The sequence below is a fragment of the Lineus longissimus genome, chromosome 4, assembly GCF_910592395.1.
Source record: "Lineus longissimus chromosome 4, tnLinLong1.2, whole genome shotgun sequence".
Taxonomy (NCBI): Eukaryota; Metazoa; Nemertea; class Pilidiophora; order Heteronemertea; family Lineidae; genus Lineus; species Lineus longissimus.
The window spans coordinates 15,755,445-15,781,024 of NC_088311.1; the positions used below are offsets into that span (position 1 = coordinate 15,755,445).

A 25,580-nucleotide genomic window follows, 5' to 3' on the forward strand; every position below is an offset into this window, starting at 1 on the left:
AGGATCTGCGACTGATCCACTGACACTTTGATTATAATCATCCGATCATGCATCGCTGAGCAACATTGTTTTGAAAATGGGATATCAGAAACGTCTTGGCTCACAATATCTATTGGCACGCACGAGTATTGGCACACACGAGTATTAAAGACATAAGGGATCAATTTGACAAATGATTCAGTACCATTCATTCAATTTCTAGTATGCGATTGCAAGGCTAGGATCCTAAGCTTTCAAATGACATTATCCTTGAATTTTTGCGGTCTGTAACCAGTGAGCAACATTGCTTTGAAAATGGCTTCTAAACACTCTTTTTGATAGAATCATGTCAGAAATTGCCATTTTAGCGATGTTCACACAAAAATGCTTCGTCATCAGGGTTTGAAGTTGATGGTGATCTTCTATGCAATGCTGCAAAAATTATATGAAAATATCAACTGAAACCTAGGAACACTTAATTTTTTCTTTTACGATACCAAAATAAATGACACAGAGACCTTTGTCAAAATCGTGACATCTCCTTTTCACAACAATGGTGCTAAGTGCTGCATGATCATAGGATTGTAATTAATGCGTCAGTGGATCAGCGGTAGCTGCTACGTCATGGTACAACAATTTTGGCCAAAAATAATTATCATAGACGTAGTAACCCTTTACTTCTTGATTACCTTTTTATTGACTCACCCTGTATAACTAGAAAATAACCTACTTTACTGCTGGAGTTAAGGTCGAGCTATACCCATGCGTGGCGCAAAACTTCCCAATTTCAACTCATGATAATTCATTGATAACAATGATTCAAAACTAAATTATGATACGGTACGTCACGTATGAAGCATCTAAGTGAACTTTCCACCTAGATAACTGGATCGTATTTCTGGATGACCCAGAAAATGACTTTTTGGGGAAGGTAAAAAAATCACCTTGATCAATTTTATGTCAACATGCTATTTCGCATCGAAGCATACTCCGTTCGAAAGGACGCAGCCATTACTAGCGAATGTCCGTATAACCACCGATTATTAAAAAAGGGCACTGTGCCTGCTTGGCAGTAGGAATTCGGGGGGGGTGTTTTGAAATTCGGTAAAATCAAAAACTTGTATAATATCAATGATGTCCCTTTAGTAGCTGCACCTACAGTAGAAATATGAGCATTTTAAGTTTTTTCAGAAAAAGCCACCTAGTGGGCGAACTAAGAACCACACAGCACTCCAAATCGAACTCGACCTAGATATTAGGGTTATATACATACATATGAAAAATGAAAAGTATCTGTCAAAAACTACAGACGCCAGAGCGCTGACAACGGCACCAATGAGGAATCGGCCAGTTTCTGCCATTTGAACTAGTTTTCCCTTAAAACAAGGCTAAATAAAAAAACCTGTATTATATATGATGTATCATCAGAAGATGTACCTATGATATAAAATGGAGCACCCTAGCTCAAAGCATGAGTAACAAACAGCTATTTTTAGTTTTTTTTGCAAAAAGCCCCCACACCGGTGGCCAAATTAAGAATCGAATTGCACTCAAAATCAAACTTGGCCTAGATCTTAAGCCCACATATGCACACATGGAAGATGAAAATGATCCGTCAAAAAATGAAGGCAAGGTAAAAAGTTTAAGGACGCACGGCTGACGCACGGCTGATGCACGACAGACCACCACGAACCACTCCGAGCACAACATGAGCCCTATTGGTCTATGTCCAAGCGGGCTAAAAACTAGAATTGTCAGTCGAGTCTTTGCAGACTCTGGAGTCTCCGCCTCATATGCACACAGCCATGTATGGCAAGCCAAAGCGGAATTTATTCAAGACCGTGGAATTACTATTCAAGAAGTTAAATATATGTTCAAGACCAAAATATGTTCAATCCTGAATCAAATATTGTCAACCTTGAATCAAATATTGTCAACCTTGAATCAAATATTGTCAACCTTGAACAAAATATATTCAAGACTCACGTGACCATATTCAAGACGCACGTGACCACAAAATTGATGACGTAGTTGCTCATGTTTGATGCTTAACGGACTTTCCCGAACCCGCGTCCGGACTTTCCCGAACCCATGGTACTTGTGTTGCGTTTCGGAGCTCGAATTGTTCGCACGAGGTTTTGACACATGGTTGTACACGTACCTAGCCGCCTACACCTGACATGTACTGTAATCCTACACATCATGACATGGATGCCGAGTGAATGTCAGAGTCGATACATGTTTCACAGACATATCAGGCAAATTATAGGTTCAAAATGCGCAATGCCTGTCGTGAAACAGAACGCATCGGAAGTACCACAGATTCTACGCTCTACGTCATCAATTTTGTGGTCACGTGCGTCTTGAATATGGTCACGTGAGTCTTGAATATATTTTGTTCAAGGTTGAATATATTTTGTTCAAGGTTGGACATATTTTATTCAAGGTTGAACATATTTTATTCAAGGTTGAACATATTTTATTCAAGGTTGAAAACATTTGATTCAAGGTTGAACATATTTTAGTCTTGAACATATATTTCCTTCTTGAACTTATATTTAACTTCTTGAATGGTAATTCTAAACTCTTGAATAAATTCCGCTTTGGCTTGCCATAGCCATGCATGTTGACAAAAACAAAACAAAAACATTGCACTTTCACTTCAGCGAAGCGATGGTTTATGTGCGAAATACGACTGATCAAGGCAACATAAAGTGTCCAGAAGGGAAGAACACATTCTTGAAACTCAGCTGCTTTAATTCACTGCCGTTTTTTCTTATTTCATAGCCCATAAACTCCAAATATTAGGTTTTATAGAAAAATGCTTCGATGGTGTAGACTAGTCCCTGGTCTTTATCCGTTACGTTCCTCCATATGTGCAGCCAATATGTAATACACATAACGCGAGGCACCAGTCATCGTGCCGGTATGGCGAGGTTTATTGGTTAAAAATTTACATGTATTGCGCTATGCATGCCCATAGCACTTTCGCGGCTGTTACCCAGATTGACTTCTTAGTTCATGGACACCCTCGTTTTATCGATGTTTTGCAATGCATTGCCGTGTTCATGTACATATGAAGCTTTCACCTGGGGACGAGAGTTTGCTGGAATAATTTCTTGAGGAGAATAATACCCTAATACAAAAGTCTCAGCCGATGGCGGAGACTAATTAAGCATATAACTAATGATTAACAAAGTATAGCTTTTACTCCACAAAATTTCATTACTTCGGAAATTTCGCTGAAATCTACTTGAAAACCTGAAAATCCGCAGTTTTAAGGACACTGACAAGCTCCAGTTGGTTAACAGCACATTTCCATTTTCAAAATTTGAAAGATGTTTTATAAAAGTTGAGGAAAGCCCCTTCACTATTCACTGTTCAGTATAGGAGATGAGGTTTGAAAACTGAATGAGACTTCTGGGCTAATGTATTCCCCAATTCACCTCTAATGACGTCATTTTTCATCTGATTTGCGATCTGGCTCAACCCTCAAAAGCTCTAGGGGTCGATCCGAGTAAGTCACATGACCATAAGTTAGAGCACATGACAAAACAAACAAAGACCAAGAGAAATATGATATCACTTATTCATGTTACTCATCTCTTGTGTCATGTTTCAGTTCATTGACCAATTCTAGGTATGTAAATGTTCGTGATATAATTATGTTAACAAGATTGTTGCTTAAATGAATTCTTTTCAATACAACTACAACGGAACTGAGACCTTTACTCGATAGTCAGCACGGTGGTCAACGTACACAATTTACACAGTGCATAACAATGACTTTTCTCGAGCAGACGAACATTTAGGTGAAAGTCATTTTTCATGAACTCTGCACAATCCACTCGGAAACTACGGCAATTGTGAGAACAAGCCTATTTTCAAGTGTTTCACCGACTTAACGTTCTTGCGTTATTTGAAAAAAGGCGAATTATTTGCTCATTGCCGCGATTCACGTTGTAAATCATGTAACTGCCCACCAGAAATCATCCCTGCAACCGAAGTTCGATCATATCTGACCATGGACTATTCGAAAGACCAAGCTAGGTATCTCTGCTACACTGTGTGTTGCAAATAAATATTTAATTTCCTACCATTAGGATGATATTAGAACACCAAACTGGCACATCAAATCAAGAAGTACACCGATCAACACAGACAAAAATCCATATACCCTAAAGGGGTGTACGGATCAACCATGTTAAAACAAGTATAATATCGTCATAGGGTACACTTCAAATGTATTTTTCCCCTATTAGACGACGGTAATTAATCCAGCTTAAAGCATGGATTTATAGAAAGTCGTTTTTCATGGTTTATCAGTCCACTAAAGGTCTTTTGCAGTGCATTAGTGCCGTTAATCAGTAAAATCTTGGTGATGACCCGGGTGCAGCAGCGAGACTTCTCTCCTTGAGTTAGTAACTCTGTGGTTAGCATGCTGCCATTTAATCACACCCTTTTTGTCACCTTACCGACTCGTCAGGCATTCGCTAAAATTTTATGCCGCGAATATTTTCCGTTCTACAGTAACAACTGCGCACGACAAGTGATCAGTCTGGATGCGCACAACACCGCGACTTACTCGAAGCGGGGGTAGGCTAACTGATCGGCAAAGCCGGGGCGATTCATGCAATGAGAACCAGGTGAGATCTACAAACATGCCTTACTTTTAAAGCTCTGAAATCGTTATTCTTCAGTCAATTTCAAAATTTAAAAGAGCTCTTTGTGATAAAGATATATTTGTTGGCGAACTGTCTCGTTCCCAAAAGTGACGCTGCACAATATTGCATCTTTTATTTCTTTAGTGGGGAGGAAATATTGCTGAGGTACACAAACTCAACGACTAATCCCAAAGGTGATAAAATGGACCCACCAAAAGGGCTAAAACGGGGGGGGGCTCCTTGCAGAAAAATCATCAAGGGCAACGAAATGGACGCACAACAATGTTCTCAATGAGGATGCTAAGCCGGTGATACATCGAGCCAGATGCACACCATATGCGATCAAACCCAGGCTCAAGGCGACACTGTGAAAACCGATTGGGTTAACAATATCGTGCTGGTTGAAAAATACGATTCATCACTCAGGATTTGTCTCGACCGAAAAGAGTCGAATGCAGCTATCAAACATGAACGCTATCCACTACGGACAGTGGATGACATAAGCGCTAAGTCAGCAGGGGCAAATATTTCAGTGTCTTTGATGCTTCGTCCTCGTTCTGGCAAATCAAGTCAGATGAAGCAAGTTTGAGACATGTAACTTGTAATTTAGGGATTAGGCTAGATCGCAGCAAGCGCAAAATCTGTATAACCGAGGTGAATTATGTCGGGGTCATATTCACAGGTGATGAAATAAGACTCACCCTCAGAAAGTGAAGGCTCAGTATCACAGCAATGCGAATCCGCATGACAAATCAGCACTGATGAGATTTCTAGGTCTGGCGATTTTCTTTGCGAAATTCATACCGGATATGAGCGCTATCACTGCTCCACTACGCGAGCTACAACAAAAGGACTCGAGTGGAACTGGGATCAGTGACATGAAACACTGAAATTGAAATATTGACAGAAGCACCTGTTTTGGCATATTTTGACCAAGCGAAGCCGACTGTAGTCACTGCCGACGCCAGTAAGGACGGGCCAGGCGTAGCCATCCTACAATCGGATCATCCATTTGTGTTCGAATCACGGGCACTAACGACCGCCGAACAGAACTATGCGCAAATGAAAAAAGAGACACTTGCAATAACATATACGTGCGAACGATTCAACCAATACCTGTACTCACAGCCTGAATTCTTGATTCAGTCCAATCATAAGCCCCTTGGGGCAATTGTGAACAACCCAACGCACAAAGCCCTACCTAGGATACGGAAATTCCTATTGAGACTCCAGAAATACCGATTCAAGCTAGTTCATGTTCCAGGTAAAGAAATGTACGTATCGAATGCACTATCTTGTGCTTAACTTAACGGGACAAACAAACAGTGCATAGGAAAAAGAGGTTGAACCACATGTTCACATGGTCAGTGAAAATTGGCAATCTCTCTTGAGAATTTAAGGCAGCCACCTCTGATGATGCGGTGTTGATCAAAGTGATTGATTACATCAAAAACGGCTGGCCTCAGTATCGCCGCGATCTTGATTCCTATCTGCGTCCGTATTGGCATGACAGTGAGGAATTTCGCATTTTGGATGACATTGTACTGAAAGGTTTGCGCATAACAGTGCCTAAGTCTATGCAAAATGAAATGACTGAACTGTTACATGAAATCCATCTAGGGTGTAAGCTGTGCTGCCGAAGAGCAAAGGAAATTCAGTTCTGGCCTGGAATGATGGCTCAAATCGAGGATAAAGTAGCAAAATGTGCTATGTTACAGAAATACGGGCGAAAGAACCGCAAGGAGTCGCTATTACCACATGAAACGCCAAAGCGTCCATGGCAAAACTTTTTTACCGACCTATTCTTCTTTCATTGCAAAGATCACCTGCTAGTCGTTGATGCATTCTCAGGATAATTCGAAATAGAAATGCTTGAAAACACTTCCGTAAATGCTGTGATTGCACACATCAAGAAAATATTTGCGAGACATGGCATTCCAGAAACGCTCCTATCTGACAATGGCCCGCGGTACAACAACCGTAACTTCAAGGAGTTCGCTGAGAAACGGAAATTTACGCACAAAAGATCCAGTCCCAGGTATCCAAGGTCAAAGGGGCGAGCCGAACAAACTGGTCAAACTGTCAAAAACTTGCTCTAGAAATCTGAAGCAAACGGTAAAGACCCGTAATTGGCCCTTCTTGTATACAGTGACTCACCACGTCATGGTTTGCCATCACATGCCCAATTGCTGTTCGGGAGGAAACTGAGCTCTCACTCCCTTGTTACACTCAACATAAACTCATTGAACGAAAGGACACTGCAAAACGCTATCATGACGCGCACACCAACAAATCGGAATTCACAAAACTCACACCTGGTGAACGCATCCGCATTCAAAATCATCAAGGAAAGGACTGGTCACTGGGAGAAGTAGTCTCCAAAACGCAATATGCACGGTCATACAATGTGCGTAAACAGGACGGAACAACTCTGAGAAGGAACAGATCACACCTGATGAAAATTTCTCAGGACAGTGAAAGGGAGGTAACCATGCCCAATCCCAATCTAGAGGACCCAACTGCACAGTACAATGAACAATCCAGTGATAAGCCCACTATTTCCTCAAACATAACTCAAACTGCACAGTCTTATAAAGACATCTGTTCAACAGCTTAGGAGTAATAGGACTTCGTTGAATTTTTAAGATGGTGGCCATACTTGCCGTCATATTTGACTGAAAATCAAGGATATGTGCGGCATGTGATGTATCCTTCCTAGGCGAACGTACCAAAAAACTTCATGAAAAATCACGGGTACTATTGCATGTTTTATGTTTTTGCATTACACACCCTGATGGCCAAACTCAGTAAAATTTGGTGTGAATCACCCCAGGGACCAAGGGTATATGTGTACCAAGTTTTAAGTCCCGACTCAGATGCTAACAAAACGTGCTGCGCTAGCATAAGCCGATGATGACGGACGACGACGGACGACACGTCATCGCATAGGCCCAAGAGGTGAGCCAAATAATTCAAGCAAATATAAAACTATGCACACTAGCATGTCTAATACATTAGCATGTGTATCCAGAATTCTACTACAGGGTGGATCATAAATGAAATGGCTAGGGCCATTGTGCTCACTTGTCGACATGGAAGAGCGATGCATGTGGCTACCTTCACACCACATAGTTATGACAAAAATAGACTTACATGATTTTTTTTAACTACAACTGAACACCAACCTATATATCCCTGGGAACACATTGCACTGAACTTGACATAGTCTCTGGGATGCACTGCACACTGGTTAAAACTGCCGCTTGTTCCTTGAGAGGAGCAGCTTCAAACAGCTTACTTTGATCAGCCGGGATGGATGTTACAGTGGTCACAGAAGGAATCACAGAAGCAGTGTCTGCCTTGGGGGTCACTTACATTTTGGCCCTTGATTTTGAGCAAGTAGGCTTGCATACGGCGATGACCCCGGCGAAGATTTGATGGCGATGTCACTCCTTTTATCCTCATTGGGGAAGCATAACTTTTTACTACTCCATCCTAATTCCAGTTAAATGTTAACGACAGTCACTCTCCCTTTGATGTGAGGTTCCACCCATTTGGTGATTTCGTTATTCCAAGATTTTCTAACACTGATGTTAGTGATGGCGGGACTGCTGATAGTGATATTGTCATGATGAAAAATGTTCGGGATCCTTTGGGTTCTCCACCAAATGCATTTGCAAAAAATTAATGCTGTGAAATCAGTACCAAACAAATGGAAATGTCTGTAATGACGGAAACGTGTATTTGGTCTCATACGGGAGTTTCAATGTATTCATGCGCGATGCCCCCCCCCCCCCCAGCACGATAGTCCCTAAAATATCACTGATTTCTTGGTCATCGGTGTATGTCAGAATTGATGTAGCAATTGTTTTGGCAAAGCCATGTTGTTGGAAGCGCTGCCCAATAGGGTGATAACAAGAAGCTGTCACCGACGTACAATACGTGTAAACTGAACTTGGGATGTTCGGCGGGCTTGTGTTGAAATACCATCAAGTGCCAGTTGATGCGTTTCTCGCCGATTTGTGCAAAATTCAATATACCCCAAAAGCTCAATGGTTGACCCTTTTTTTAATTTATGAGAAGCTTTAGAAACTGCATTTACGGGGTTGCAACTATTTTGTTTTATAGTGTTACAGGAAAGAAAAGCATGCGACCTAACGCCAATCTATTTGTATAAAGTGATAATTGGAAGGTATATAGTAGGAAATATCAATAAAATAATCATTCCATGTCGTCTTTTGAGGGCATTTTTGATTGTAAACAAGAGGCCCAAGGGCCTGGCGCTCAGCTGAGTTAATATCATTAATATCTTCCCGGTGTTCAGTTCATTATGCATGAAAATGGCATGCTCCATGGTATTTGATATCCTTCTGCGTTCACTACGGTACCAATGTTTTCGGTTGACATAATTATGCCACTGTTCATTCCTCAATCCTGATCATAGTTCGGGTGAAATCATCGTATGAAAATATTTACCGAAACATGAAGTTTATGCCATGAATGAGGATACTCATTGTCATAGCCTCGTTTACAAGTACGAAGTATTTTCCCGCGAATATTCAAAACTGCTTGGCTCCTTGCCAGTTAAATAACATGTGACTATACACAAAATAGAAAACTTTGATGGAAATTGTAAATCATTTTTTATCTATCAGGGGAAACAAGCTGATGATGATCAAATAAATCATTCATGAGAAATCGTTTTGTTGCTGAAGCTTGCATGACGAAGTTAATGCTAAACCTTTTCTTGTGCTCTACTGCGCCACTGTAGTTTTCTATTTAGACCAGCGATGACGTCATTTCTGGTGATTCCCTACGTTGTCCAATGAGCGCTTTTGAAAATGTGCCATTTGGTATTGTACAGTATGCAATGTATTTTTTCAGCGCTGCCAGTTGCCGAACAGAATGCCGTAGCTCCCTCAATTTCCAATCAATTGTTATGGGAGTGACATTATTGTATTGCTTAGAATGTCTACTTTTTACTCATGAAAGAATCGTAGAACTAAAACATAATAGGCGAACAGAATCATTCCGATTCACTGCACATACTGTGGGAATTCTCCACTTCAAAATACATCGGCGATGTCATCGCGAACAGAGCATGCACTTACGATATCGTTTTCACAGAAATGTGGCCAAATTTTCAAGAACTAATTTCTGAAAGTAGTCCCTAAAGACCTTATGACTACCACTGAAACGAACTAGTGATAATATCGCCTACCAGACTACTTTTTAAGCAGAAAATTGGGTACTTGAGTGTCATTGAGCTCCAAGATTATTGCACATGGCGTAAACAACATGCCGCCATTTTGTCTCCGCTTCGGTATTTCGTACGCCGCTTATAATGCACCTTCTCAATTAAAACCAACATAATAAGGCCTTACATCGTTGATTGAATAGGAACACCACACAAAACACAATAAAGTGGGGGTACAATCGATTACGAAGCTGAAGTGAACAGTGATTTATTCCTGGAGCTACTGCTTTTGTTGTGTAGCTGCCATGTTTTGAGAACTGGCAAATAGGAGACTTCATTGATGGCTGACGTCATCGGGCGGGAATTTGAATCGGCAGAAATAATAAAAGGCAGGTAGCGCCCTCTCCTGTTAAAATTTTGAACTTTTTCTCAATAAAATAGATTTTAAAGAATTTTATCTTAATATTAGAGCATATTTCGACTAATTCTGCTGCTCCTAGGCCGATATAGGCCAGTTTCCTTCATGCACTCTCGCTCGCAGGAAGTAGGTCGAATGGCGACAAATTTTGTTTTGAAAGTAGAGTTTGACTAGAAGTATCCAGAAATGCAAAATTGAAGTCTCTAGGTCTTACGGTTACAAAATGTGCACCATGGGTTTAACGGATGGACGGATGGATGGATGGATGGATGGATGGATGGATAGATGGACAGACGGACGCCACTGAACAACTTATTTGACAAGCTCGGCTGACTTAGTCAGCTGAGCTAAAAATATATGTGTACGTCACCGGAGTCTCTGCAATGATCATTTTATCACAGCAGTCTCGCGTAAGTAGAAGTTCTTTACCTATTAGTTCGTCACTTATTAGTCTGGCGTAAAGCCAGACGTTTTCCATTACGATTTCACTACGTTTGACCAGAAGGAGCAGTGCGCGAGATATGCTAATGAGCAGACTTCCCACGCTTGAGTTTCGGAAGAATGTTCCATATCGTGCTAAGCTGACCACTGCTGACCATGACAGGCGTGCATTGGACTGGTACAGGTTGGAATTGAACATTGAATATGCTGGTGCTGACGCTTTCTGATGAGAAGTTGGTCGTGACTGATGCAGTATCCTTGGACTTGTCTACAGCATCGTTCAATCATTGCTCTCTGAGCTGGCTTGATTCTGTACTTACACAAATACTGAGACCAAATGCCTGTTGACTGTGTTTTAAGAGAGACTCTCTTAAACCACAGTCAACAGACACCAACCCCCTCAGACCCAGAAACCACAAACGCCCAACCCTTCCTGCTACCTTAATACTTCTGGATTGCCCGGCCGAATTGGCGATATAGATACTTGGCGTGGTGAACAGAGCAAGGAGCCAATGCGACGCTTATGACTTATTTAAAGAAATAAAACGCCGGATTCGACATCCTGCAGAAAGAGGGGAATCAGGCGTTTTAAGTGATATACGAAAAAAAGTGGTTGTCCTCAGGCATTGACACCTTGGAAACGCATTTAAAAGTAAATGTTACGTTCTGTTAGCAGGTCATCATCTCGCACATTCAGGAAAAACTTCCTAACAAGACCCTACCTTCATTTCAATACTTACCACATTATTTGGCCCTGTCCCAAGTCCGTGTACACTGGAATGTCGTCGCCGTGGTAGAGGGTTACTTGAGACACCACCTGTCATTGCCCTCTGTTGGATCTCCGGAGTACTTGGGGCTATCAAGAGAGGAGCAGAAAATTAGACAGGCGATTATTTGAAAGGGTGCTATAGCTCAGCATGGTTTATAAAAGATGATATCTCCACAAAGAAAGGTACGCATCCACAAACAAGCTTGTCCAAACGTCCCATGTCCTGAGTTAGTTCTGATACGATATATTAATTTACTACTTTTCCTTGTCACTTAACAGAATACACTTGTAATTTTATAAAAGGGAAAGGTTGGAAAAACTTTGACAGGGCGATATTTTTGATGTCTCGTTTCTGTTATTAGTAACTGAAATTAGCTACACAATTTAGTCTTCTTTTGGAGGGAGTAGTGATGATGAATAATATCATGAACAATGAAAGTGCGAGATTAGCCACCTATCCCATGTTATGTAATTAACAATTGTTCTTCCAGTTATCAGTTTGGATTATAACATATTCGGGTAACTGGATCCAATAATTGCTGTGGGAAAAAAAATGTTAAAGCATAATTTATAAACACAAATCAAATATCATAACAAGAGAGGTTGATCATTCAGCAATACTGACGGTAGCCCACAATTTCCTGGCCAAATCCAGGAACATAATGTTAATATAAAATGCTTGGAGACAAGGAAAATGTTTCTCAAACTATTTACATCGACTTTGTTTCAAAAACTGCAAGACCACTATGCAAATAACCAAAATACTTGAAATGATAAATACTATTTTTTCAAAAAATTAGGTCTCGAGAGGCATATCAGTAAAATAGGATACTAGGTGTACCATGATAGGGTGCATATGTTCTGCTTTAAAGCATTTGATAACATTAAATATTCAAAGAATTTGGAAACAAGAGGCCCAAGGGCCTGGCGCTCAGCTGGATGACCTAATAACATAGGACTGAGGGTGTAAAGTAGTAAATATCAGCTTTATACTACTGTTTGAAAGTCAAGAGAACACGTTATACCACTAAGATTTCCAATGCAGAGCTGCCAGCTGGATGAAATATGATTGAACTAATCAGCCATGGTATGTAAATATTGACAGGAGGCAACGGAAGATATCCCTAGTTCAGTATGTTGTATCGGTAGCTTTACAGAAAAGAAGTGTCAGAGAGGATGAGACTTCTCCATGGACAACTGTGGTATGTCCAGGCTGGGTTGTACAGCACAAGGATACAAAATGCTGTCTGTAATTGAGAGGTATCCTGATTTAACAGAGGTCAAAATAAATAGAAATGACCAGTTTGGGACTAACACCACTGTCTTTTTTTTGATAAGGTAGAGATTACAGGAGTCAACAAAATTAATTTTATTGAGAGAAATTGACCTGTAGGCTCTCCTGCAGGTGATTGGAATTTACAATACAAAGGGTCGTTTTCATATTTGAAAATCCCTTCATAATCAAGGGCTACCTCTGACTAAAACAGCATCCATAAACAATAGACCACCAATTTGACCCCAGCTCCTAACTGCGGGAAAACCCAAGTCCAGCAACCAAAAGTACCAAAAATACATTTTTGTTTACATTTGAACTGCACACATGCGTTTGTTTACAATTTCCCGCGAAATCTCGAAAATCAGGCGACCTGCAATCGTGGATTGAAAATAACATTTATCTGGGTTCAGCAGGTCAGCAGGTATACCGGCTGTTCCAATCATCCCCCTACAGCCAGCTGTTCAAAGGTAATGTTATTCACCCCACAGGGAGTGCAGGTAATTGATTAAGCCCCTGCATACTTGGCTTCTGTGAGTGGTAAGGAGAATTGACAGTGTCTGATTAAAAATCCCTCATTTCTGCTCCGCTGAAGTAAATTTCTGAATAAAACCAAGACGTTGCATCAGGGTAAGGTGTCACCACCATTCATGCAAAATTTCAAGGCGATCCAACGCCTCTAAGTGTGACTTTATTCGTCCCCCTTCTAATATTATTATATAGAAGATTTAGACCAGCGATGACGTCATTTCTGGTGATTCCCTACGTTGTCCAATGAACGCTTTTTAAAGTGTGCCATTTGGCATGCATTAGCATCCAATGTTTTTTATCAGACAATTGCCGAACAGAATGCCGTAGCTCCGACAATTTGCAATCAATTTTTATGGGAGTAACATTATTGTGTTGCTTAAAACGTCTACTTTTTACTCATGTAAGAATCGTAGTACTAAAAACTAATATGCAAACAGAATCATGCCGATTCACTGCACATACTGTGGGAATTCTCCACTTCAAAATACATCGCGAACAGAGCGTGCACTTCCAATATCGTTTTCACAGAATTGTGGCCAAATTTTCAAGAACTAATTTCTGAAAGTATTACCTTAAGACCTTATGACTACCCACTGAAAGGAACTAGTGATAATATCGCCTACTTGACTACTTTTTAGCAGAAAATTGTTTACTTGTTGCAAAATCAATCTTCTATCTTTACACTGGTCACAGTGGGTATGCTGAAATATAGCCTGGTTCCCTGGCCAATTCAATGCGCAGAATACAACTGCGCAACTATACGTCATAACCCGGGCTTTTGAATCGTCAAAAAATCTGTCAAATGTGCCTGTAGCGCCAACTGGCGGTGAAAACTAAACTAATTCCATTACAAGTCAAAATGAAAAATTATTAAAAAATATTCGGCCAGATTTGAAAACAATATTTCCTCTGTGGCCCGAGGTATAAAGGAAAGAAGTTTAAACTTCCCGATGACCTCATTCGCCGAATGTAGGTCGGATCGCGCTGATTTTTGGTTTCTGAGTTCCCCTTGGGCTACTCCTAATTTAGCAGCGTCAACAAAGTGCCTAGGTCTTACGGTTACAAAATGCCTAAAATTGACATGGAAGGATGGAAGGACAGACACCATTCCCTTAGTAATATTACCAGCTTCGCTGACTTTGTCAGCTGAGCTAAAAATATGTGCAAATCTGAAAAGAAGAATTTAGATATATTGAATGAAATGCATGTTAGTTGACCAGTAAGGTGGACTTGACTCATCATACCTCAACACCATACACTCACAACATGACCAGACAGTTACAACATGGTGCATGATCTGCAGTCTTCAGGTGCCTAGGCATCAAGTGATTTAATTCAACATTCATAACAAGTCTGGAAAATCACTTTCAGAGTGACAACCATATAACCATCGATGGAAGAGACCTTTCCAACATAAACAACACTAAACGTAGATAACTGTTTCAACTACCATGCAATGATAATGCGACAAGCTTCTTATATCTTTAGATTTATAGCGAGTATATGTATTTCCAGAATGAGGGAGGGGGTCTGTAGTGCCCAATTTACAAAAAACTAGAACTGGCTAACAACAGTGACCTCTCTGCTTGGATTTTGGAGTTGTTCCAGAGCTGGTCTGAATGATCCATTGATATGGAATTTGTGGATGAAGATGGAAATAATTAGAAAAGAAGAGTTTGTTTAAAAAAAAAAAATATTTGTAAAAGATGTAAGGATATGGTCACGAAGAAGAGAGTAAAGTTAGGCCGAATGGTTTGGGCCCGTGTCCCATAAGGACCGACTCATTATACCTTTATTATTGCTTGAATTATTGTCCCAGCATTGGTGCCCCAGGGATCTCAATTGGTCATTTATTCGGCAAGTAACTGCAACTGTCTTATTACCATCATCAATCTCAATTGGTCATTTGTACGGCATGTGAAATTTTTGTACAGGTTTTTAGGGGCCGGTGTATTGGCTTTTTCTCGCTCTTCAAGATAAGATTTATTTCAATTACAGTTCCCCGAAACACGTGCTTTCAAGACCCACGTGCACGGCGTAATTAAAACAAAGCTTTTTTGGTTAATAGATTCGGCAATAATAGGAAATTCCCGAACCTAACCACCTGCCGGTAAAATAGAACTTCCCGATTTGGCATCATCTTCCCTCTCCCCATAGCAGAGGTACGACTGATATGGCATCAATCTTGACACTAGAGGCGCTGATTTCCTTTCTTACAACGCCTCTTGTACGTGTAAGTTGCCTCCATCTCGTAAAGCAGTACTGCGGATATAGAAAAGGAAATTTGCAATGTTTATTTTTTGTTATCTATTTATGAAATAAAACCATTGAAAGAAAGCGACATTTATTAGGCCTCAAGGAGACGTTTAGTTTGAACTGGTGACATCACTTTTATTCAGGAAAAATACAGGCGAAATATTTTGTTACTAGGCAGTGTACCAAATCAAGCTAAAATACGGAATCCATTACTTGTATATTCAGCCAGAAAATAGTCATCAATTAATTTACCTACTCAGGTCTTTTAAGGCCATTTTTAGTGTTAATGAAACGGTCAGGGCCATTGTGCTCACCTGTCGACATAAAAGGAAAACCTGATTGTCTTGAAGAAGAAACTGTTATGAAAAATGTCAGGGAGACAATCATGCAAATTGCATATTGTTTGATGGTAATGCTAGCAAAAATGGACTCGCACATGATGGGTGCTTTTGACTTCATTGATGACTTTTTAAACTTTGCCCCCTGGTGGCCACATTTGTAATTGAATCCGGACTGTAGTTGGTCGTTTGGGTAGGACTTGCCAAGAGGCATCTTTGTACAAGTTAAGAATGATCTAGGTCACATAGTAAGAAAACGTGCCATGTTTGTTGAAATCCTGACCTTGTAAAATACGTTAAATCAAAAACACGGCTATTATTTGGGAAGTTTAGTAGCGTAGTGGTTTAGCAGGCTCATAATCAGGAGGTCGTGGGTTCGATTCTTTGATGGGTCACCGCTGTTTTGTCTTTGTATTCTTAAGCAAGGCACTTTACTCTACTTGTTTTTCTCCACCCAGGAGTAAATGGGTACCTAGCTGGCAGGGATGGCAAGCTATGAATGTTAGCGCGGACCTGAGAGTAGAGCTTGAATCACGAATGTGAGGCCAATGGCTGATGTGAAGCACTTTGAGCGACTGAAACGAGTTGGATTTAGCGCCTTATTAGTCTCATTATTATCATTACTATTATTATGTCATGTATCCTTACTAGATGTATCTATGATAATATTTGGAAATGATCCAGCCTTTAGTCCAGGAGAAATAGCACTTTTTGAGTTTTGGGTTTTGGCAGCTGGTGGTCAATCCATGAATCAAATCACATGGAAATTTAGTCTCTGAGGTCGTTTGACCTAGGGGTACATATTTACAAGGTTTCAAGTTATTAACACCAGCAGTGATGAAACGTGCCACTATTGCCTAATGGCAATGCCGATAACGAACTTGGACCACTGCGACCTTGAAAAGTAGGTCAAATCAAAAACCCGGGTTATATTTCAAGCACCCTTATGAGATGCATCTATGTTAAAAATGTCATGATTCTAGCTAGCAGCGTTCATAAGATATAGCCAAAAATAGGTTTTCAAAGAGCGCCATCTGTATGGCAGACAAGCAGTCAAATAGCGCTAATTTTCATTTTAAAGAAGGTCTTGCCTAGGGGTACCCACCAACTAAGTATGAACTATCTAGGTCAAGTGGTTAAGAAACGTGCCTCTCTTTTGTCAAAGGTTAGGGACGGACGATGACGACAACGCCACGGTATCGTATAAGCTCCCCTGAATGGTGAGCTAAAAACAACCGACCTAACATATATCTGAATTTTTTAAAATTTCATCACTTCGCGAGTTTGGTTCGGCTCTACGGACTTTGACGAGCGCCGCCAAGTACAGGCGAAAGTCATTTCATAATTTATGGATTCATTCACTACATCTCACATTCAACAAACAGCACAAATGCAACTGTGCAATTGGTTCACTCAGCTGGAAACTTCGTTTTTAGACCTATAGCCAATAAAGGAGAAAAACTGTGACTTACATCATAATGCTAAAACCGTTCATCAAAATTCCAAAAGCTGACAGCAAAAAGACATGATTCAATTTACGTGATCCCTGAACATTCGTATACAAATGCTTACGGTTTCAGATAGTGCCCACGGATTACCCACAGTGCCGTGTCATTCAACAAATGAAAAGGCCAGTACATATAATACCGTATGGTGGTTAGATATACCCGTGATATCAGATTGGTGGCAGTCGGGCAATTAGTTAAGCAACATTCGCATTTTTAAAGTTTTAGATTTGGCCCCATGGACTGCCCAAGCCTAAAGTCAGATCAACCGAACTTCAGTCCCTTGGATAACCTGATTATAGAGTACCGTACATGTTTACCAAATGTGCGATCAATGGTCACTTCAGTTAAGAAACGTGCCCCAGATGAAGCAACCAATTTACACCATTTGATCTCTGTGACCTTGAAAGGTAGGTCAAATCAAAATCAGTATACCATGTGTCGTATCCTTGCTTTGTGTCCCTAAATGTACCTTCGAAAACAAGTCACTCATAATCAAGATATTGCACTTTTTACCTTTTCAGTTTTGGACCCTTGGTGGCCAAGTCAGGCTTCAGATTGAACTAAAATTCAGAAGAAAAATGACCTAGAGTATCATTTGCCCTAAGTTTCAAGTTCATAGCTTTGGCAGTAAAGAAACTAGCCATAGTTACACTATAATAGCCAATTAACTCCATTTGACCCATGTGACATTAAATGTAGGTCAAATCAGAGTCTTGTATAGAAAGACTCTGGTCAAATCAAAGACCCATACGACATGTGAAGTATTTTTGCTTGGAGTACCTACCATAAAAGTACTATCAAAAGCAAATCATTAACTAGAAATATATAACGCAATTGGGGCAAATTGCGAATGTATGCCCCCGCTCTGGTGTGTTCGGTGTGTTAATATGTTCATTGCGCGCGTTATTTAGCCTATAAATATGAAATTGTGGCTATAAGCGCACCTCGATTATAAGCGCAGTGCGCTTTTTAGCGCATAAATACGATAATATCTTCTCTGTGGCTGTTTATGAAATTTTGTGGAGGCTCTCAAATAACATCCACAATAATATGGCTGTTGACTGGGCTAGTTGGTCTGACAATAGACATGCACGTGAACAGCAGAGGTTGGTTTTCCCATTTACTCACTACAGAGGTGAAGCGTGGTCTATACTATTTTCGCCGTTGTCATCTCCATGATCTTTTAAGTTTTTGCCGTTTCCAAGGCGATTGCCTGCTAGCAATTTACACTGAAGATCAGTGGGCAAGCTGTTGACCCTGTTACTGGAACAGCATCAATTATGCGATCGCCTGGAATCAGTCACAGAATATCTGGTACTCAGGAAGTTAAAGACTAGTCACTGCCGGGTAGCTAGTGCAATCTGCTAGAATCAGTCACAGAATATCCATTGCTTACATGCTAATGAATAACAACTGTCAGGCTATTTATCCCTTCTCCTGGTGTCAGTCACAGAATATCCAATGCTCGGATATCAATGAATAGGAATTGCCTAGCTATTTATCTCATCTCCTGATGTCTGTCACAGAATATCCAATGCTCGGATATCAATGAATAGCAACTGCGTGGCTATTTAATTTATCTCATCTCTTATCTTATCTCATCTCAGCAAAAATCTAAGATGGCGGCTGGAGGCCATTTTGGATTCTGGAATGCGCCCAAAATCGATAGAGAAACTCCCCTACTGAAGACCATTACACCACAGACGTTTGAAGTGTGTCAAACCTCTAGTTCTTCAGTTAACAATCGGAATACCAAAATCTAAGGTGGCTGCTGGCAGCCATATTGGATTTTGGAACACGCCCAAAATTGATAGAGAGCATCCCCTGAATGACCATTGCACCACAAAAGTTTGAAGTGTGTCAAACCTCTAGTTCTTCAGTTAACAATCGGAATACCAAAATCTAAGTTGGCTGCTGACAGCCATATTGAATTTTGGGTCAGGCCCAAAATCGACAGGGAACCTCCCCTACACAACCTCATCACACCACATAAGTTTCAGGTCTGTCACTCACTTGGTTCTTGAGTTACAGGTCGGAATGCGAAAAACCAAGTCGGGCCTGGCAGCCATCTTGGATTTCAGATCGGGCCCAAAATGGATAGTTTCAGGTCTGTCACTCACTCGGTTCTTAATTTACGGGGCAGAATACAAATCACCAAGTCGGGGACCTGGTGGCCATCTTTGATTTCGGGTCGGGCCCAAAATCGATAGGTAACCTCCCTACCATAGACCATTACGCCACAAAAGTTTGAAGACTGTTGGACCTCCGGTTCTCCAGTTAACAAGCGGAATGCGAAAATCTAAGATGGTGGCTGGCGGCCATCTTTGATTTCGGGTCGGGCCCAAAATCAATAGGGAACCTCCCCTACCATAGACCATTACGCCACAAAAGTTTGAAGACTGTTGGACCTCCGGTTCTCTAGTAAACTAGCGGAATGCGAAAATCTAAGATGGTGGCTGGCGGCCATCTTTGATTTCGGGTCTGGCCCAAAATCGATAGGGAACCTCCCCTACCATAGACCATTACGCCACAAAAGTTTGAAGACTGTTGGACCTCCGGTTCTCCAGTAAACGAGCGGAATGCGAAAATCTAAGATGGTGGCTGGCGGCCATCTTTGATTTCGGGTCGAGCCCAAAATCGATAGGGAACCTCCCCTACCATAGACCATTACACCACAAACGTTTGAAGACTGTCGGACCTCTGGTTCTCTAGTAAACGAGCGGAATGCGAAAATCTAAGATGGCGGCTGGCGGCCATATTGGATTTTGGAACGCGCCAAAAAACAATAGGGACCCTTTGACACATTAGGCCTACACCCCCTTAAAAATTTCAAGTCAGCCGAGCAAGGGGTTCTTGAGTTATAGTCTGGAATTCAGTGCGGCGGCGGACGCGGCGGCGGACGCGGCGGCGGCCGGAAACCACCTAAGAACATAATGCCCCCACTTTAGTGGGGGCATAATAAGCGAGATATTGCACTTTTTACTTTACAGTATTGGCCTCCTGGTGCCTCCTGGTGGCCAAGTCAAGACTCAGATTAGACTGAAATTTGACGTCAGAGATTATCTGATGTTGGTGGTTATGTTTACCATGTTTCAAATGCATAGATTTAGCAGTTAAAAAACATGCAATTGTTAATCTCAAAAGGCCAATTTACGCCATTTGACCACTGTAACCTTGAAAGTTAGGTCAACTCAACAAGAGGCCCATGGCCTGGCGCTCAGCTGAGTAAGCAGATACAATTCATAGTTTAGCAGTTTTACTGATACTTTTTGATAGATTTGGCAAGGACTATATAGTTACAATAACCATGGATGCTTAAATTTGTCAACTGTGAAAGATGTAAGTGACATCACATGAAGTAATGCAGTGCGAGTGCGACATTTCCAATAGAGCCAGGATCTATGTCACAGTGACACACGGACAGGATTGGTTTTCCTTCTGGTATCAAACAGTCAGTTGGCCGCGCCTCCGTTCACAGCGCCAAAAGAGCGTTTCTCTCTGCGTTGCGCTGCTACTGTCACCTATCGGTAAAAATTTTATACTAACTCGCGCCATATTTGTGGCAGAGACTAAAACCTCTGTAGCATGCACGACTGTTCGGGGAGAGCGATTAATCAAAGATGGCGAAATTGTTAGTTATTGAAAGAAAAAATTGGTGTTTATTTCATCAAATTCCAAGCAAAATCAACCGAGTTTGATAAATTTTTCGAAAGATGATATTTTCGCAATGTTCGCTGAACATACCGCACTCAAAGATATTTTCCAGCTTTGCGGCGATATTTGGTAAATTGATTTTTTGCGAAGTGGTTGACCAATCCTAAATGAATTCATATCTTTTAAAACATTTGAGCACCCGGTTTCCTAAATATTTCTTTTTTGGCACTTAATTTGGTGATTTTTCGAAGAAATCTCATTAATATTTATGACGTTTTGGATCACGTGATGTTAATCAAGCCGTTTTTCACGGCAATTGCGTGCACGACGCGATATTTTAAAAATATTTTAATGCACAGCGTGTCTCAAAAAAATTGTGGTTAAAAGTGAGAATGGCATGATGGTAGCCTGTTTGAGTTCTGTTGATGAATATGCTTAGTCTGACTATAATTTCTACAACTTGTGGCCAAATGACCAGATGATTTTGAGCCTTTTGATAAAGCTACTGGTAGAATAGTCGTCAGAAATGTCAGAGCGACAGTGACTGAGTGAGTGTTATGTTATGTTATGAGACTGGAGGTATGTCATGTGTTCCACCATATCGTCATTGATATTGACCAGGAATACTATCGATTTGTGTGGATGTGCTCAAACAGTAAAGCATGAGCCATGATGCTTCACTTCCGAAAAGATCCAGGTGACTGAGATGGCTACTACTACTGTTGGGCAATCCGGCTGATTCTTCAGAAATTTCTCTGTATATCCTCTGTGAAAATAAACTTTCTCATAATGATATATCTTTTGTTTGTTTGGTAATTTTAGTTGCCCATGTTTAGGCACTTTTTTGCCAGATTTGCCTGTAAAAAGGCTACCATAGTTCAGGAAAAGAAATCATATACACATTACAATGTGGATCTTCACGGTCCAAAACACCAGGGCCTACTTGGTGACATGGCTCAATAATAGGCATTGTCTGGTAATTTTGGACGACCTTTGGATGGATAGTTTATTTTCCCTGACCCTGGCCTGGGTCTGAATGGGCTTCCAAGCCATCAATGATGCTTATAAAGCCGGGAATAGCCTCATCAGTACCCCCACAAGAGTTATTTTGTGCCAGACATCGCGCACAGAACTTGCCATCATCTCATTTTTAGAGTTGCTGTATCAGTAAAAGATAATACCAAAAAGCTGATAAAGTATGTAATTTGAGCAGCATGTGTTAAAGGTGTAAACTTAACCTATTACAGGACATCTTCCTGCAAGATTGTGATTGGTTTAACTTGAAGTTTGTCATCAATTTGACTGTTGTAATTGTACATCCATGCTGTTGTCATTCAGGAAAAATCTGCTTTATCTTTCAGCTAATACTTTCACTTCTCCAGTCAATCGGGTTTGATGAACATGTCAAGCTGTTGAATGGTGTAAACAATCATTAGCAAACTAGAAATATATAACGCAATTGGGGCAAATTGCGAATGTATGCCCCCGCTCTGGTGTGTTCGGTGTGTTAATATGTTCATTGCGCGCGTTATTTAGCCTATAAATATGAAATTGTGGCTATAAGCACACCTCGAATATAAGCGCAGTGCGCTTTTTAGCGCATAAATAAGATAATATCTTCTCTGTGGCTGTTTATGAAATTTTGTGGAGGCTCTCAAATAACATCCACAATAATATGGCTGTTGACTGGGCTAGTTGGTCTGACAATAGACATGCACGTGAACAGCAGAGGTTGGTTTTCCCATTTACTCACTACAGAGGTGAAGCGTGGTCTATACTATTTTCGCCGTTGTCATCTCCTTGATCTTTTAAGTTTTTGCCGTTTCCAAGGCGATTGCCTGCTAGCAATTTACACAGAAGATCAGTGGGCAAGCTGTTGACCCTGTTACTGGAACAGCATCAATTATGCGATCGCCTGGAATCAGTCACAGAATATCTGGTACTCAGGAAGTTAAAGACTAGTCACTGCCGGGTAGCTAGTGCAATCTGCTAGAATCAGTCACAGAATATCCATTGCTTACATGCTAATGAATAACAACTGTCAGGCTATTTATCCCTTCTCCTGGTGTCAGTCACAGAATATCCAATGCTCGGATATCAATGAATAGGAATTGCCTAGCTATTTATCTCATCTCCTGATGTCTGTCACAGAATATCCAATGCTCGGATATCAATGAATAGCAACTGCGTGGCTATTTAATTTATCTCATCTCTTATCTTATCTCATCTCAGCAAAAATCTAAGATGGCGGCTGGAGGCCATTTTGGATTCTGGAATGCGCCCAAAATCGATAGAGAAACTCCCCTACTGAAGACCATTACACCACAGAAGTTTGAAGTGTGTCAAACCTCTAGTTCTTCAGTTAACAATCGGAATACCAAAATCTAAGTTGGCTGCTGGCAGCCATATTGGATTTTGGAACACGCCCAAAATTGATAGAGAGCATCCCCTGAATGACCATTGCACCACAAAAGTTTGAAGTGTGTCAAACCTCTAGTTCTTCAGTTAACAATCGGAATACCAAAATCTAAGTTGGCTGCTGACAGCCATATTGAATTTTGGGTCAGGCCCAAAATCGACAGGGAACCTCCCCTACACAACCTCATCACACCACATAAGTTTCAGGTCTGTCACTCAATTGGTTCTTGAGTTACAGGTCGGAATGCGAAAAACCAAGTCGGGCCTGGCAGCAATCTTGGATTTCAGATCGGGCCCAAAATGGATAGGGAACCTCCCCTACACTAGGTAATAACACCACATAAGTTTCAGGTCTGTCACTCACTCGGTTCTTAATTTACGGGGCGGAATACAAATCACCAAGTCGGGGACCTGGTGGCCATCTTTGATTTCGGGTCTGGCCCAAAATCGATAGGGAACTTCCCCTACCATAGACCATTACACCACAAAAGTTTGAAGACTGTTGGACCTCTGGTTCTCCAGTTAACGAGCGGAATGCCAAAATCTAAGATGGTGGCTGGCGGCCATCTTTGATTTCGGGTCGGGCCCAAAATCGATAGGGAACCTCCCCTAACATAGACCATTACGCCACAAAAGTTTGAAGACTGTTGGACCTCCGGTTCTCCAGTTAACGAGCGGAATGCGAAAATCTAAGATGGTGGCTGGCGGCCATCTTTGATTTCGGGTCGGGCCCAAAATCGATAGGAAAACCTCCCCTACCATAGACCATTACGCCACAAAAGTTTGAAGACTGTTGGACCTCCGGTTCTCTAGTAAACTAGCGGAATGCGAAAATCTAAGATGGTGGCTGGCGGCCATCTTTGATTTTGTGTCGGGCCCAAAATCGATAGGGAACCTCCCCTACCATAGACCATTACGCCACAAAAGTTTGAAGACTGTTGGACCTCCGGTTCTCAAGTTAACGAGCGGAATGCGAAAATCTAAGATGGTGGATGGTGGCCATCTTTGATTTCGGGTCGAGCCCAAAATCGATAGGGAACCTCCCCTACCATAGACCATTACACCACAAAAGTTTGAAGACTGTTGGACCTCTGGTTCTCTAGTAAACGAGCGGAATGTGAAAATCTAAGATGGCGGCTGGCGGCCATATTGGATTTTGGAACGCGCCAAAAAACAATAGGAACCCTTTGACACACTAGGCCTACACCCCCTAAAAATTTCAAGTCAGCCGAGCAAGGGGTTCTTGAGTTCTAGTCTGGAATTCAGTGCGGCGGCGGCGGCGGACGCGGCGGCGGCCGGAAACCACCTAAGAACATAATGCCCCCACTTTAGCGGGGGCATAATAACGTCACGAATGAAAATAAGTTTGATTCCTTCCACTTGAAAAGTTCAACAGCACCACTTGCAAGAATTTGAATTTGGCATTGTGTTTTACACCCTTCAACAATTGACTGTCTGTTTGTTATTGGTGTTCTTTAAATTGTTTCAATGTTAAGCCTGCACCACACGGTGAAAATTTGCGTGATGCAAGTGACACGCGTGCATGTTGCGACAGGCAAATTCTCACTGTGTGGGGTCGTTTTTTGCTGCGTATCTTCCCTCGCGAGTCGAGACGCAGCCGATCTAGCATGTTTGATATTTTCTCGACACGCGAGGAAGTTAATCACCGTGTGGGGGCTACCTGCAGCAATGTTGCGCGAGTTCGACAAATCACAACAAGCAGATCGGTCACATGATTTATAGGTCAGTCACATGATACCAAAATGGCAGCTCCCATTGAGTCGACAGATGTTTTGGCCGAAGACAAATTAGTTGTTTTGTGGCTAGAATACCCGTCCCTGTACGATGTACGTTCGCCTGACTTTAGAGACAGGGACTTTCGCATTACTGTATCCTGCCTTTGTATCTGCGGCCCCACCATCTCGAGCAATTCCTGAAATTCCTCGACCCGCACTCTGTGGAACTGGCGATACTTCATGGGGTCCTCCTCCCGCAATTCAGCAATTAGATTTGCATAGGCCCCCTTATCCTCTCTTCTCTGAATCCATGGCCTTGTCCAAAGACTACGGTCCACGCGGCGCCGCCTCCGCCGCCGCCTCCGCCGCCGCCTCCGCCGCCGCCTCCGCCGCCGCCT

General features: G+C 41.5%; 1 protein-coding gene across 12 annotated transcripts in view; it reads right to left on the reverse strand.

Annotated features, from left to right (window-relative positions):
* Positions 1-25,580, reverse strand: part of LOC135486098 (SCY1-like protein 2) — a 333,434-nt gene that overhangs the window by 99,210 nt on the left and 208,644 nt on the right. For all 12 annotated transcript variants that reach the window (XR_010446666.1, XM_064768609.1, XM_064768617.1 and 9 more), the window contains one exon: positions 11,440-11,555. Coding sequence is in view for 11 of the 12 variants with exons in the window: in XM_064768609.1 (XP_064624679.1) it covers positions 11,440-11,555 (116 nt within the window). In the remaining variant the exon portion in view is untranslated. The remainder of the gene's footprint in view (positions 1-11,439; positions 11,556-25,580) is intronic.